Here is an 11,103-nt window from a genome sequence, read left to right on the forward strand (position 1 = left end):
GAGCTGATCTTCCTGTGCTATGTGACTGCTTCCCACTAGCTATCTATTTTACATTTGGTAGTGTATATATGTCCGTGCCACTCTCTCACTTTGTCCCAGCTTACCCTCCCCCTCCCCGTGTCCTCAAGTCCATTCTCTACGTCTGCGTCTTTATTCCAGTCTTGCCCCTAGGTTCTTCATGCCCTTTTTTTTTTTTTAAGATTCCATATACATGTGTTAGCATACGGTATTTGTTTTTCTTTTCTGACTTACTTCACTCTGTATGACAGACTCTAGATCCATCCACCTCTCTACAAATAACTCAATTTCATTTCTTTTTATGGCTGAGTAATATTCCATTGTATATACGTGCCACATCTTCTTTATCCATTCATCTGTCGATGGACACTTAGGTTGCTTCCATGCCCTGGCTATTGTAAATAGAGCTGCAATGAACATTGTGGTACATGACTCCCTTTGAATTATGGTTTTCTCAGGGTATATGCCCAGTAGTGGAATTGCTGGGTCATATGGTAGTTCTATTTTTAGTTTTTTAAGGAACCTCCATACTGTTCTCCATAGTGGCTGTATCAATTTACATTCCCACCAACAGTGTATGAGGGTTCCCTTTTCTCCACACCCTCTCCAGCATTTGTTGTTTGTAGATTTTTTGATGATGGCCATTCTGACCAGTGTGAGATGATACCACATTGTAGTTTTGATTTGCACATTTCTCTGATGATTAGTGATGTTGAGCATTCTTTTATGTGTTTGTTGGCAATCTGTATATCTTCTTTGGAGAAATGTCTGTTTAGGTCTTCTGCCCATTTTTGGATTGGGTTGTTTGTTTTTTTGATATTGAGCTGCATGAGCTGCTTGTAAATTTTGGAGATTAATCCTTTTTCAGTTGCTTCATTTGCAAATAATTTCTCCCATTCTGAGGGTTGTCTTTTTGTCTTGTTTATGGTTTCCTTTGCTGTGCAAAGCTTTTAAGTTTCATTAGGTCCTATTTGTTTACTTTTGTTTTTATTTCCATTTCTCTAGGAGGTGGGTCAAAATGGATCTTGCTGTGATTTATGTCATAGAGTGTTCTGCCTATGTTTTCCTCTAAGAGTTTGATAGTGTCTGGCCTTACATTTAGGTCTTTAATCCATTTTGAGTTTATTTTTGTGTGTGATGTTAGGGAGTGTTCTAATTTCATTCTTTTACATGTAGCTGTCCAGTTTTTCTAGCACCACTTATTGAAGAGGCTGTCTTTTCTCCATTGTGTATGGGCAGAACACTCCCAAACTCGTTCTACGAGGCCACCATCACCCTGATACCAAAACCAGACAAAGATGTCACAAAAAAAGAAAACTACAGACCAATATCACTGATGAGCATAGATGCAAAAATCCTCAACAAAATTACTAGCAAACAGGATCCGACAGCACATTAAAAGGATCATACACCATGATCAAGTGGGGTTTATTCCAGGAATGCAAGGATTCTTCAATATATGCAAATCAATCAATGTGATACACCATATTAACAAATTGAAGGAGAAAAACATGATCATCGCAATAGATGCAGAGAAAGCTTTCGACAAAATTCAACACCCATTTATGATAAAAGCCCTCCAGAAAGTAGGCATAGAGGGAACTTACCTCAAGATGATAAAGGCCATATATGACAAACCCACAGCCAACATCGTCCTCAATGGTGAAAAACTAAAACCATTTCCACTAAGATCAGGAGCAAGACAAGGTTGCCCACTCTCACCACTATTATTCAACATAGTTTTGGAAGTTTTAGCCACAGCAATCAGAGAAGAAAAAGAAATAAAAGGAATCCAAAACGGAAAAGAAGTTAAACTGTCACTCTTTGCAGATGACATGATACTATACATAGAGAATCCTAAAGACGCTACCAGAAAACTACTAGAGCTAATCAATGAATTTGGTAAAGTAGCAGGATGCAAAAGTAATGCACAGAAATCTCTTGCATTCCTATACACTAATGATGAAAAATCTGAAATTGAAATTAAGAAAACACTCCCGTTTACCATTGCAACAAAAAGAATAAAATACCTAGGAATAAACCTACCTAAGGAGACAAAAGACCTGTATGCAGAAAATTATAAGACACTGATGAAAGAAATTAAAGATGATACAAACAGATGGAGAGATATACCATGTTCTTGGATTGGAAGAATCAACATTGTGAAAATGACTATACTACTCAAAGCAATCTACAGATTCAATGCAATCCCTATCAAACTACCACTGGCATCTTTCACAGAGCTAGAACAAAAAATTTCACAATTTGTATGGACACACAAAAGACCCCGAATAGCCAAAGCAATCTTGAGAAAGAAAAACAGAGCTGGAGGAGCCAGTCTCCCGGACTTCAGACTATACTACAAAGCTACAGTAATCAAGACACTATGGTACTGGCACAGAAACAGACATATAGATCAATGGAACAGGATAGAAAGCCCAGAGATAAACCCACGCACATATGGTCACCTTATCTTTGATAAAGGAGGCAAGAATATACAATGGAGAAAAGACAGACTCTTTCCTTTTATAGCCAGAAAGCTTCCACCTCCAGTTTGTCACCTCCTTTCTCATGTCCCTTTCACTCCCTAACTCCTGCCATCTGGCTCCTGCCCTCCCCTCTTGACTGCTCCTGTTTGCAGTAAGGTAACTAACGGCTCCTCTCTGTCTGGTAAAGTAGGCTCACCCTCTTTAATTGATCTACAGCCTTAAATGTGAATAACTTCTTTCCTTAAACTTTTCTCCTTTCTTTCTTTTTTTTTTTCCCCATAATGTCAACTTCTATTTGCCTCTTTACCTCTCTTAATAGTACTTCAGAATTTCCTTTGGAACCACTCTTTCCTCTGCCCACCTTTATGGTGTTGCTATGGATGCTGACTTCAGCCTCTCTGTCCACGCTGCCTGGGTCATCTCATGTACACCCAAGACGTAAATTCTTTGAGAGCAGGGTCTGTGTTGTTTTTTTTAAAATCTTTTTTATCTTTCTGTGAACTAATGCTTGACACATACTGGTTATAAATAATTGTTGAATAAATGAATGAATTTAGATACTATCATCCAAATGATGTCAGTGAGTGAAAAATAGCTCTGTAATTTCTACCTTTAAGAGATAACTGATCTCCGACAACAGATCTCATGTTGCTATATTTTTTTCAGTCTTTTCTCTATGTAGTGCTTCAATTTCTTACCATTTAATTATTTGAAAATCTATTTATACTTTCAGGACCCTTACAACAAAGTCCAAAAGTAAGAAGTTTCCAGAACCACCAAACAATGAGGATGAAGATGAAGATGTCAGAGCTGAAAGGGTGAAGGTCAAAGAATTGCTGAGCTGCCAGCGCCACGAGGAGGTAACTCAGTCTCTCTTGCTGAGCCACGTGTGGTGAGCAGTGAGCAGCCCCTCTGCACAGGGTTAGCCTCGAAAATTGTCCCCTTATATGAATTGATCTCCAAGAAGTCTGTCTTTGAAAAAATATGTTTGTCCACTTTCTTTTGAACAAGCCATTATTCCCGTCATAAATGGATAGTTATCTATGCAGTACCCCTTATTAGCAAATATAGTTCTTACGATATGGCCATGAGCTGTGTACGGCCTGTCATTGAATGATGGATATCTGAGTTATAACTCTTTTTTTAAATCCTATTTCCCTTATTAGAAGCCAGCCATTATGGTCAACAATTTGCATAAAGAATATGAAGAAAAGAAAGATTTTCTTCCTACAAGAAAATTAAAGAAAGTGGCAAATAAATATGTCTCCTTCTGTGTGAAAAAAGGCTGGTATTTAAGTATTTTTTCTTGAATAACTTTTCTGGAAGAGTAATTTTCATTTTTTAGTTTGATTTACATATGACAATTTTTCTTTTAATTCCTTTAGGAGAGATCTTGGGACTATTAGGTCCAAATGGTGCAGGCAAAAGTACGATTATTAATATTCTGGTTGGTGATATAGAACCAACTTCAGGCCAGGTATGGTATAATGGTGTGAGATATATTGAATATGATTTATATGTTTAATTAAAATAAATTTCTTAGTGACAAATGGGATTTTGATGCTCAAATTTCATGTTTTTAGTATTAATTTTTTAAGATAGCTTGATCAAATTATGATCTTTTTGGTTATCTGTGAGAATAATGTACATAGTCAAATTTGCATGCACACATGCAGAACACACACATGTACAGTATTTCTGCTTTTATGCTGATTACAAGCATGGGTGATTTGTCCACTGACTTAATAGGAGCCCGTTGTATTAACTTCAGGAAATAGAGGAGCTAATCTTGACCTTGCCGTCAGCTAGCCTTTGATTACAGGAACCTGCTTCCTTCATACCAGCCACGCTGGTTCATTGCTTTGCTGGAAAATGCCAGGCATACTTTACTCTTTTCCTTTTACCTTAGGTATTCCTTATGTTGGCTATTCCTTACCCCAGAGAAAACCAGATGATCAAATTCACTTGTTCCCTTGGCTCAAAAATCACCTTTCCGTGGGGCCCCCTGATCCTCCTGGTTAAAATGGACCTTGCCTTCCCACCCAACCCGGCATCCCTGGCCACCTTTTCTGGCCATGTCACTCATCTCTGACGCAGCCATGTGTGTCGTTTCTTCATCAGAAAGGGGTGAGAATCTGACCTGCTGTGACCCTGACTTTAGGAAGTCAGGAGTTTGGAAGGAGTTTGAATTAACCCACTTGCCACTTCCTTTACGATGTAAGTTAAGCAAAAATAGTCATTACACTTGGTTTATATTTCTGCAGGTATTTCTAGGAGACTATTCTTCAGACCCAGCTGGAGATGATGATTCCGTAAAGTGTATGGGCTACTGTCCTCAGATAAACCCACTGTGGCCAGAGATTACATTACAGGAACATTTTGAGATTTATGGAGCTGTGAAAGGAATGAGTGCCAGTGACATGAAAGAGGTCATAATTCGGTAAGATAGTTGTCTTTAGAACCCTTTTGTTACCTGGAGAAAGGTTTACATGCCACGGCTTTAAAATTTCATAACAGGCCTTTCCGTGGATCATAATTTTCATAGAAGAAGATCATTAATTTTTCATATATTCTTTACCAAATGATGACAGCCATGAAAATGAAACATTTTTATTTATAAATACAGAATGAATGTACCTATAAATGTCATGAAACATATTTTAAAGTGAACCTTTTAATCAAGATATTAATTTATTTAAAGTGAGCTTCAACAGAGTAATTGTTCTAGGAAAAACACAGTGTCAGTGATCACTTTATATTTGTATTTATGTGCATCATGGTACACTCATTTTGTATTGTGTACTTTGCAGAATAACAAATGCACTTGATTTAAAAGAACATCTCCAGAAAACGGTAAAGAAACTACCTGCAGGAATCAAGCGAAAGGTACTTTTGTTAAACGACAAGTGTGTGTGTAGTCTGGTGCCTGGTAGAGTTTCTTTTTTCTTTTCTTTTTTCAGATTCTATTTTTTTTTTAACATCTGTTTTGGAGTATAATTACTTTACATTGTTGTGTTAGTTGCGGCTGTATAACAAAGTGAATCAACTATTCGTATACATATATCCCCATATCCCCTCCCTCTTGCGTCTCCCTCCCACCTTCCTTATCCCACCCCTCTAGGTGGTCACAAAGCACCGAGCGGATCTCCCTGTGCTATGTACAGCTGCTTCCCACTAGCTATCTGTTTTACTTTTGGTAGTGATATATGTCCATGCCACTCTCTCACTTCGTCCCAGCTTACCCTTCCCCCTCCCCCGTCCTCAAGTCCATTCTCTACGTTTGCATCTTTATTCCTGTCCTGCCCCTACGTTCTTCAGAACCTTTTTTTTTTTTTTTAGATTCCATATATATGTGTTAGCATACGATATTTGTTTTTCTCTTTCTGACTTACTTCACTCTGTATGACAGACTCTAGGTCCACCTGATAGAGTTTCTTATAGCCTCCCCATGCTCCGTTTTCTTTCCGTCCAGCTGTGTTTTGCTCTGAGTATGCTGGGGAACCCTCCCGTTATTCTGCTAGACGAACCATCCACAGGTATGGACCCTAAAGCCAAACAGCACATGTGGTAAGTATGACGTCAGGGACACTTGAGACCCATTGTGCTGTAGCAGCATCATGGGTGGTTTTGTGTTAGTTATATACACGTATCAATTAAACATCCTGCACAAAAGGAGAAATCGTAATTAAAAATTTCTCGAGATCCCCTTAAACTTTTTAAACCTGATCATATTTTTCATCAGCTGTTAACAGTATATTATATATGCCAGGACAAAAATGAGAGTACTGTTGTCTGAATAGTTTTTTAAAGGTTTTTTTCCTGTATAAAGTAACATATGTAAGTAAACATCTCATAACAGTATTGTCCTAAATGTCCATTGGAACTCTCTTTCCAGGCACTCATCATTGTTTGACCAACTCTTTGAGCCTAGATTTCCATGTCTATAAAATGTGAGGTTTGGTTCAGACGCATGTTAAGATTTCCCTATGATTCTGTGGCTATTTTTGTTATAACATGAAAAGCCATCGGTTTCTGTAATCGGTTGGTTAGCATACTTTTAACCCATAGAAATGCTTGAAATTGTGAACTTTCTTTCCATTTGACAAGCTTTCAAAAATAAGGTAAAATGAGTTGGGATAGAAGAATCACAGTTGGGCAGAATATACTAATTATAGCAATGATATTTGATAAATTTAAATTAACCAAAAAGTTGGATTTTTAAAACTCAGGTATTTTCATGAAAGTTCAGGTGCCACCTTTCCTTCTTTTCATTTTATTTATATTTTGTAGGAGAGCAATTAGAGCTGCGTTTAACAACAAAATGCGGGCAGCTATCCTGGCCACTCATTGCATGGAGGAGGTGGAGGCTGTCTGTGACCGAGTAGCTATCCTGGTGTCTGGGCAGTTAAGGTGGCTGTTTGCCGCGGAGAGGGGAGGGGCGCAGGGCGGGGCACGCGTCTGGATTTTGAACGCCGTCATTTCAGAAACTTATAATAATACACATTAGCTTAAATGTTAAAAAATGCTCCCTTGTTTTATCAGCTTTCTGTAGAATCACTTGGAAATATGTTACTTTTTCCCAAAAATTGGCCAGCCACTCTGCATTTGGAATTGGCTTAATTATTCAACAACTGAGAGTGTTATTTTCAGGCATGATATTTGCTATTTTAAAAAATTGGTCGGCATTGTATGGGATTGTAACCCAGCGTATAAAATAAATATACGAGTTCATACTCATATAGGTAAGCGATGGAGTAAGTAAATAAATGTGGGAGTAGAGACACATCTCTTTATAGAAAGATGCCACATTGTGTAGTATCTCCCAAGCATCGCCTGGACTTAGCCAGTCTGTATTCTAAAGTATGGGAAGGGGTGGATAGTAACTTTACAGCAAAGAAATGGGACAAATACCACCCTAACCAGGCAGGGCCACGTGGTCATCACATGCCCCCTGAGACGTGATGAGAAAGTACTTCAGCTCTGTGTTCTTTGCTCCAAAAACCCACACCCCAGTCTAATCATGAGAAAAACATCAGACTACCCCAAATTGAGGGACATTCTACAAAAACAGTTCTCAAAACTGTCCAAGTCATGACCAAGACCAAGAAGGATAGAATAAGAAAGTGTCCCCGAGCAGTGGAGACTGAGGAGGCGTGGCCACACAGCACAGTGGGATCCTGGGTGGACCCTGGGGCAGAAGGAGGACATTAGTGGAGAAACCGGTGAAGTCCAAGTAAAGGCAGTAAACTCAGTAATAATATACCAGTGTTGGTTTCTTAATTTTGACAAATGTGTCATGGCAATACAAGATGACAGTATTAGGGAAACAAATTGGGGGAGGGGTATATGAAGACTTGTATTATCCCTTATATTTGCAACTTTTATATAAATTGACAAGTATTCCAACGTAGGAATTTTATTTAAATCATTCTTAAGTGAGAAATTATCTTCAAAACTGCCAGGTTATCTTATATCTGTACTTCCTTTTAAAAATTACTACAGGTGTATTGGGACCGTCCAACATCTAAAGAGTAAATTTGGAAAAGGATACTTTTTGGAAATCAAATTAAAGGACTGGATAGAAAATCTAGAAGTAGACCGTCTTCAAAGAGAAATTCAGCGTATTTTCCCAAATGCAAGTCGTCAGGAAAGGTAGAGGTTTAAAAATTTTAGTTACATTTCTTTGTACAGCAATAATCGTAAAAATTGGTTATTGTATTAAGGATTAATGAAAAATGTAGTATAACCAATATTGGACTAATGTAGTTTGATGAATGGAGTTTTATGAAGCTGACTTATTTTTAATGTTAGATCTTTCAACATGTAATAGTATTTAAAGTTTTCAAAGTTCTTTTCCAGGAGTAATGAGAGAGTTATTTTATTGTGCATGGAAATATTTTAAGATTTCAAATAAGTTTTATCTAAATAAGTATCAAAATAAGTTATTGGGGTTTTATTTTGAACTTTCAAAATGTTGAACTTTAGCTTCAGAATGCATAGTAGTTATTTTGAATTTACCTGTATTTTATCTTTGCTTTCAGTTTTTCTTCTATTTTGGCTTATAAAATTCCTAAGGAAGATGTTCAGTCCCTTTCACAATCTTTTTCTAAGCTGGAAGAAGGTAAGTAGTATTTGAAAAACATTGTGAGGTGGCTTTCGAATTACTAAAGAATTTTATTTAAAAGTTTAGAAGTTGGGACTCAAGTTTACTGTAGAAACTATGGTAAGTAGGAAGATGACCTTTTACTAATTTAATGTAAACTGTAGGTAAATACTCACACGCTAGGGATTTTGTAGATTAACTGTATAGTAGTGTAAACCTTTCACTCTGGACATCACCGTGGTTTTTCACGTTGCATCTCTGAGAAAGTTCATCTTAATTAGCCCTCACTAGTTCAGTCCAGAAGTGGGAGCACTGAATTTCGTGAATCCTTACTTCATATTAGACCAGAGAGGTAGCAATAGTAGCAAGACGCCAGTGGCAGGCAGAGAAGGGAGAGGAGAATTCATAGTGCAAGAGGGTAGGCATTTCTAAATCTAAACTTTAAAGAAGTTTATTGGATCTTGGCATTTTAAAAATAAATGGTAGGTGGGATAAAGATACCTCACCAGCAGAGAGAGGCAGTCTCCTGGATGGGGCACGTATTCATGTACAGGTTATTTTACGGCATTTGTAAACTATGAAACTTCCTGGTGCTTTCTTTTTAAAAGAAAAAAAAAGTGTTACTTCATTAAATATACTTTTTTTTTGGTTTTTGACTGCGCCTCGCGGCTTGTGGGATCTTAGTTCCCCGACCAGGGATTGAACCCGTGCCCTCCACAGTGAGAGCACAGAGTCCTGACCACTGGACCACCAGGGAATTCCCTCCTAGTGTTTTCTCTATGATTAAAGAGAACATTTGAAGTAATTAGGGAGAATTAAAGGAATGAATAGAAAACCAGAAATTTGATATTGGGACAGAATACAAAGGGACCCAAAATAAATACAGAAAAGCATATGGACGCGTGGCCAATAATATCCAGAATCTAGTGCAAGAAGTCCAGAATGGACTGTACTGGAACTGGGGGATGGGAGAGAGAGAGCAGGAGCAACAGAAACATGAAAACAGGAGTCATGAGGAAGAAGGAAAAAGGAGGGGAAAGAGGGGCTGCTTGGAAAAGGTGAATAAGACAAGTCCGTCCCATGAAATATGGGCCGTAGAGAATTGGGCGGCTGGGAGAGAAAGGAAGCAGATAGAGGAAAGTGACCTGTATTGGCAGCTTTAAATTGAAATGAGTTGATTATAGAGATTAAAACAACAACAAAAAAAAAACAGATTGTTAGCCACTCAGTAGTTATTGCCATTTTATTACTTAAAAATATTAATAAGTGAAATATTATTTTTATATGTTAACAGCGAAACATACTTTTGCCATTGAAGAATACAGCTTTTCTCAAGCGACATTGGAACAGGTACTATAAAGTTAAATTTTAAAGATTCTTCTGTAGAAGAAAGTGTCCAGTATCTAATTGTTTAGGTATATATTGGACAGGGAAGGAGATTGTGAGCCAGAGACCAATCGCTATAGAATATTCCTAAACTTTGTAAATTTTAAACAACTTGAGGTTCTCCATCTGCTTATTTTGAATAGCTCAGTATTTTTTCTTCAGTTTGAAGAAAATGAGTCATGATGGGTGGTATTTCATATTAGCACATCTGAAATTACATTGCTTAAATATTTATAATTTTTTATGATGCTACTTTAATATATTAATCAAAAAACAAATAATCTATTAATCCTCTAAAGTAACATTCATCTTTTTGTGGGATTAGTGGAGATTATTCTGTTTAAATAATATTAATGGCAGTATATCTCTTGATACTTGAATCGTTAATGTAATTAGGTATTGCCTTATGCCATTGCTGATTTAGTTTAAATTTTTGTAAGATAATTGCACAACAGAATATTGTATTCGTTAATTTATTTTCATTTAGGTTTTTGTAGAACTCATTAAAGAACAAGAGGAAGAGGATAACACTTGTGGTACTCCGAACAGCACACTTTGGTGGGAAAGAGCACAGGAAGACAGAGTAGTATTTTGAATTTGTGTTGCTCAGTCTCTTACTGCCTTCTTTCTTTTTCACTTTATTTTAACTTTGGTTTAAACGTTTATTGCTTGAACGGTAATTGGAGAACCATGAAAGCACGTGGGATTTTCCTGACTTCGTTAATTGAAATGCTGTTGGTTGTGTGTTTTGCTTTTCTTCAAATAAAACATGTGTATAATGCATTGAAACTGCATGTTTGTATCTGAAGTATACTGCACTGTAGTCTGTATGTGAAGTTGAATATGTACTTTTTCACTTTTCAGAAACAGTGCTTGTGATTTTATGATTTGAAGCAATAGTGATAGAATCATTTTATTTTGAACAGTTATCTTTTAAGTTTATACCATCTTGTTACATAAGTATGTAATACCCCAATCTAAATAAAAAACGAATACATAAATAACACATAGAACAGAGACATAAAGCAAAAGTTTACTTCTCCTTTTTAATTTCTAAAAGAAACTGAATGGAAGTTGGCGTCCTAAAAACCTGAACGCTGGACAGTC

General features: G+C 37.0%; 1 protein-coding gene across 1 annotated transcript in view; it reads left to right on the forward strand.

The window, feature by feature from the left end:
• ABCA5 (ATP binding cassette subfamily A member 5) overlaps positions 1-10,591 on the forward strand; it is a gene marked incomplete at its 3' end in the record, with an annotated part of 52,178 nt that extends 41,587 nt beyond the window's left edge. The window contains exons 28-38 of the mRNA XM_079726401.1: positions 3,241-3,367; positions 3,674-3,803; positions 3,893-3,984; positions 4,772-4,947; positions 5,318-5,393; positions 5,980-6,074; positions 6,798-6,917; positions 8,010-8,159; positions 8,549-8,628; positions 9,905-9,960; positions 10,484-10,591. Of these exons, the coding sequence (XP_079582527.1) occupies positions 3,241-3,367; positions 3,674-3,803; positions 3,893-3,984; positions 4,772-4,947; positions 5,318-5,393; positions 5,980-6,074; positions 6,798-6,917; positions 8,010-8,159; positions 8,549-8,628; positions 9,905-9,960; positions 10,484-10,591 (1,210 nt within the window). The remainder of the gene's footprint in view (positions 1-3,240; positions 3,368-3,673; positions 3,804-3,892; positions 3,985-4,771; positions 4,948-5,317; positions 5,394-5,979; positions 6,075-6,797; positions 6,918-8,009; positions 8,160-8,548; positions 8,629-9,904; positions 9,961-10,483) is intronic.
• Between the last annotated feature and the right edge of the window lie 512 nt (positions 10,592-11,103).

The sequence above is a fragment of the Hyperoodon ampullatus genome (genome assembly GCF_949752795.1).
Source record: "Hyperoodon ampullatus genome assembly, chromosome: 19".
NCBI lineage: Eukaryota > Metazoa > Chordata > Mammalia > Artiodactyla > Ziphiidae > Hyperoodon > Hyperoodon ampullatus.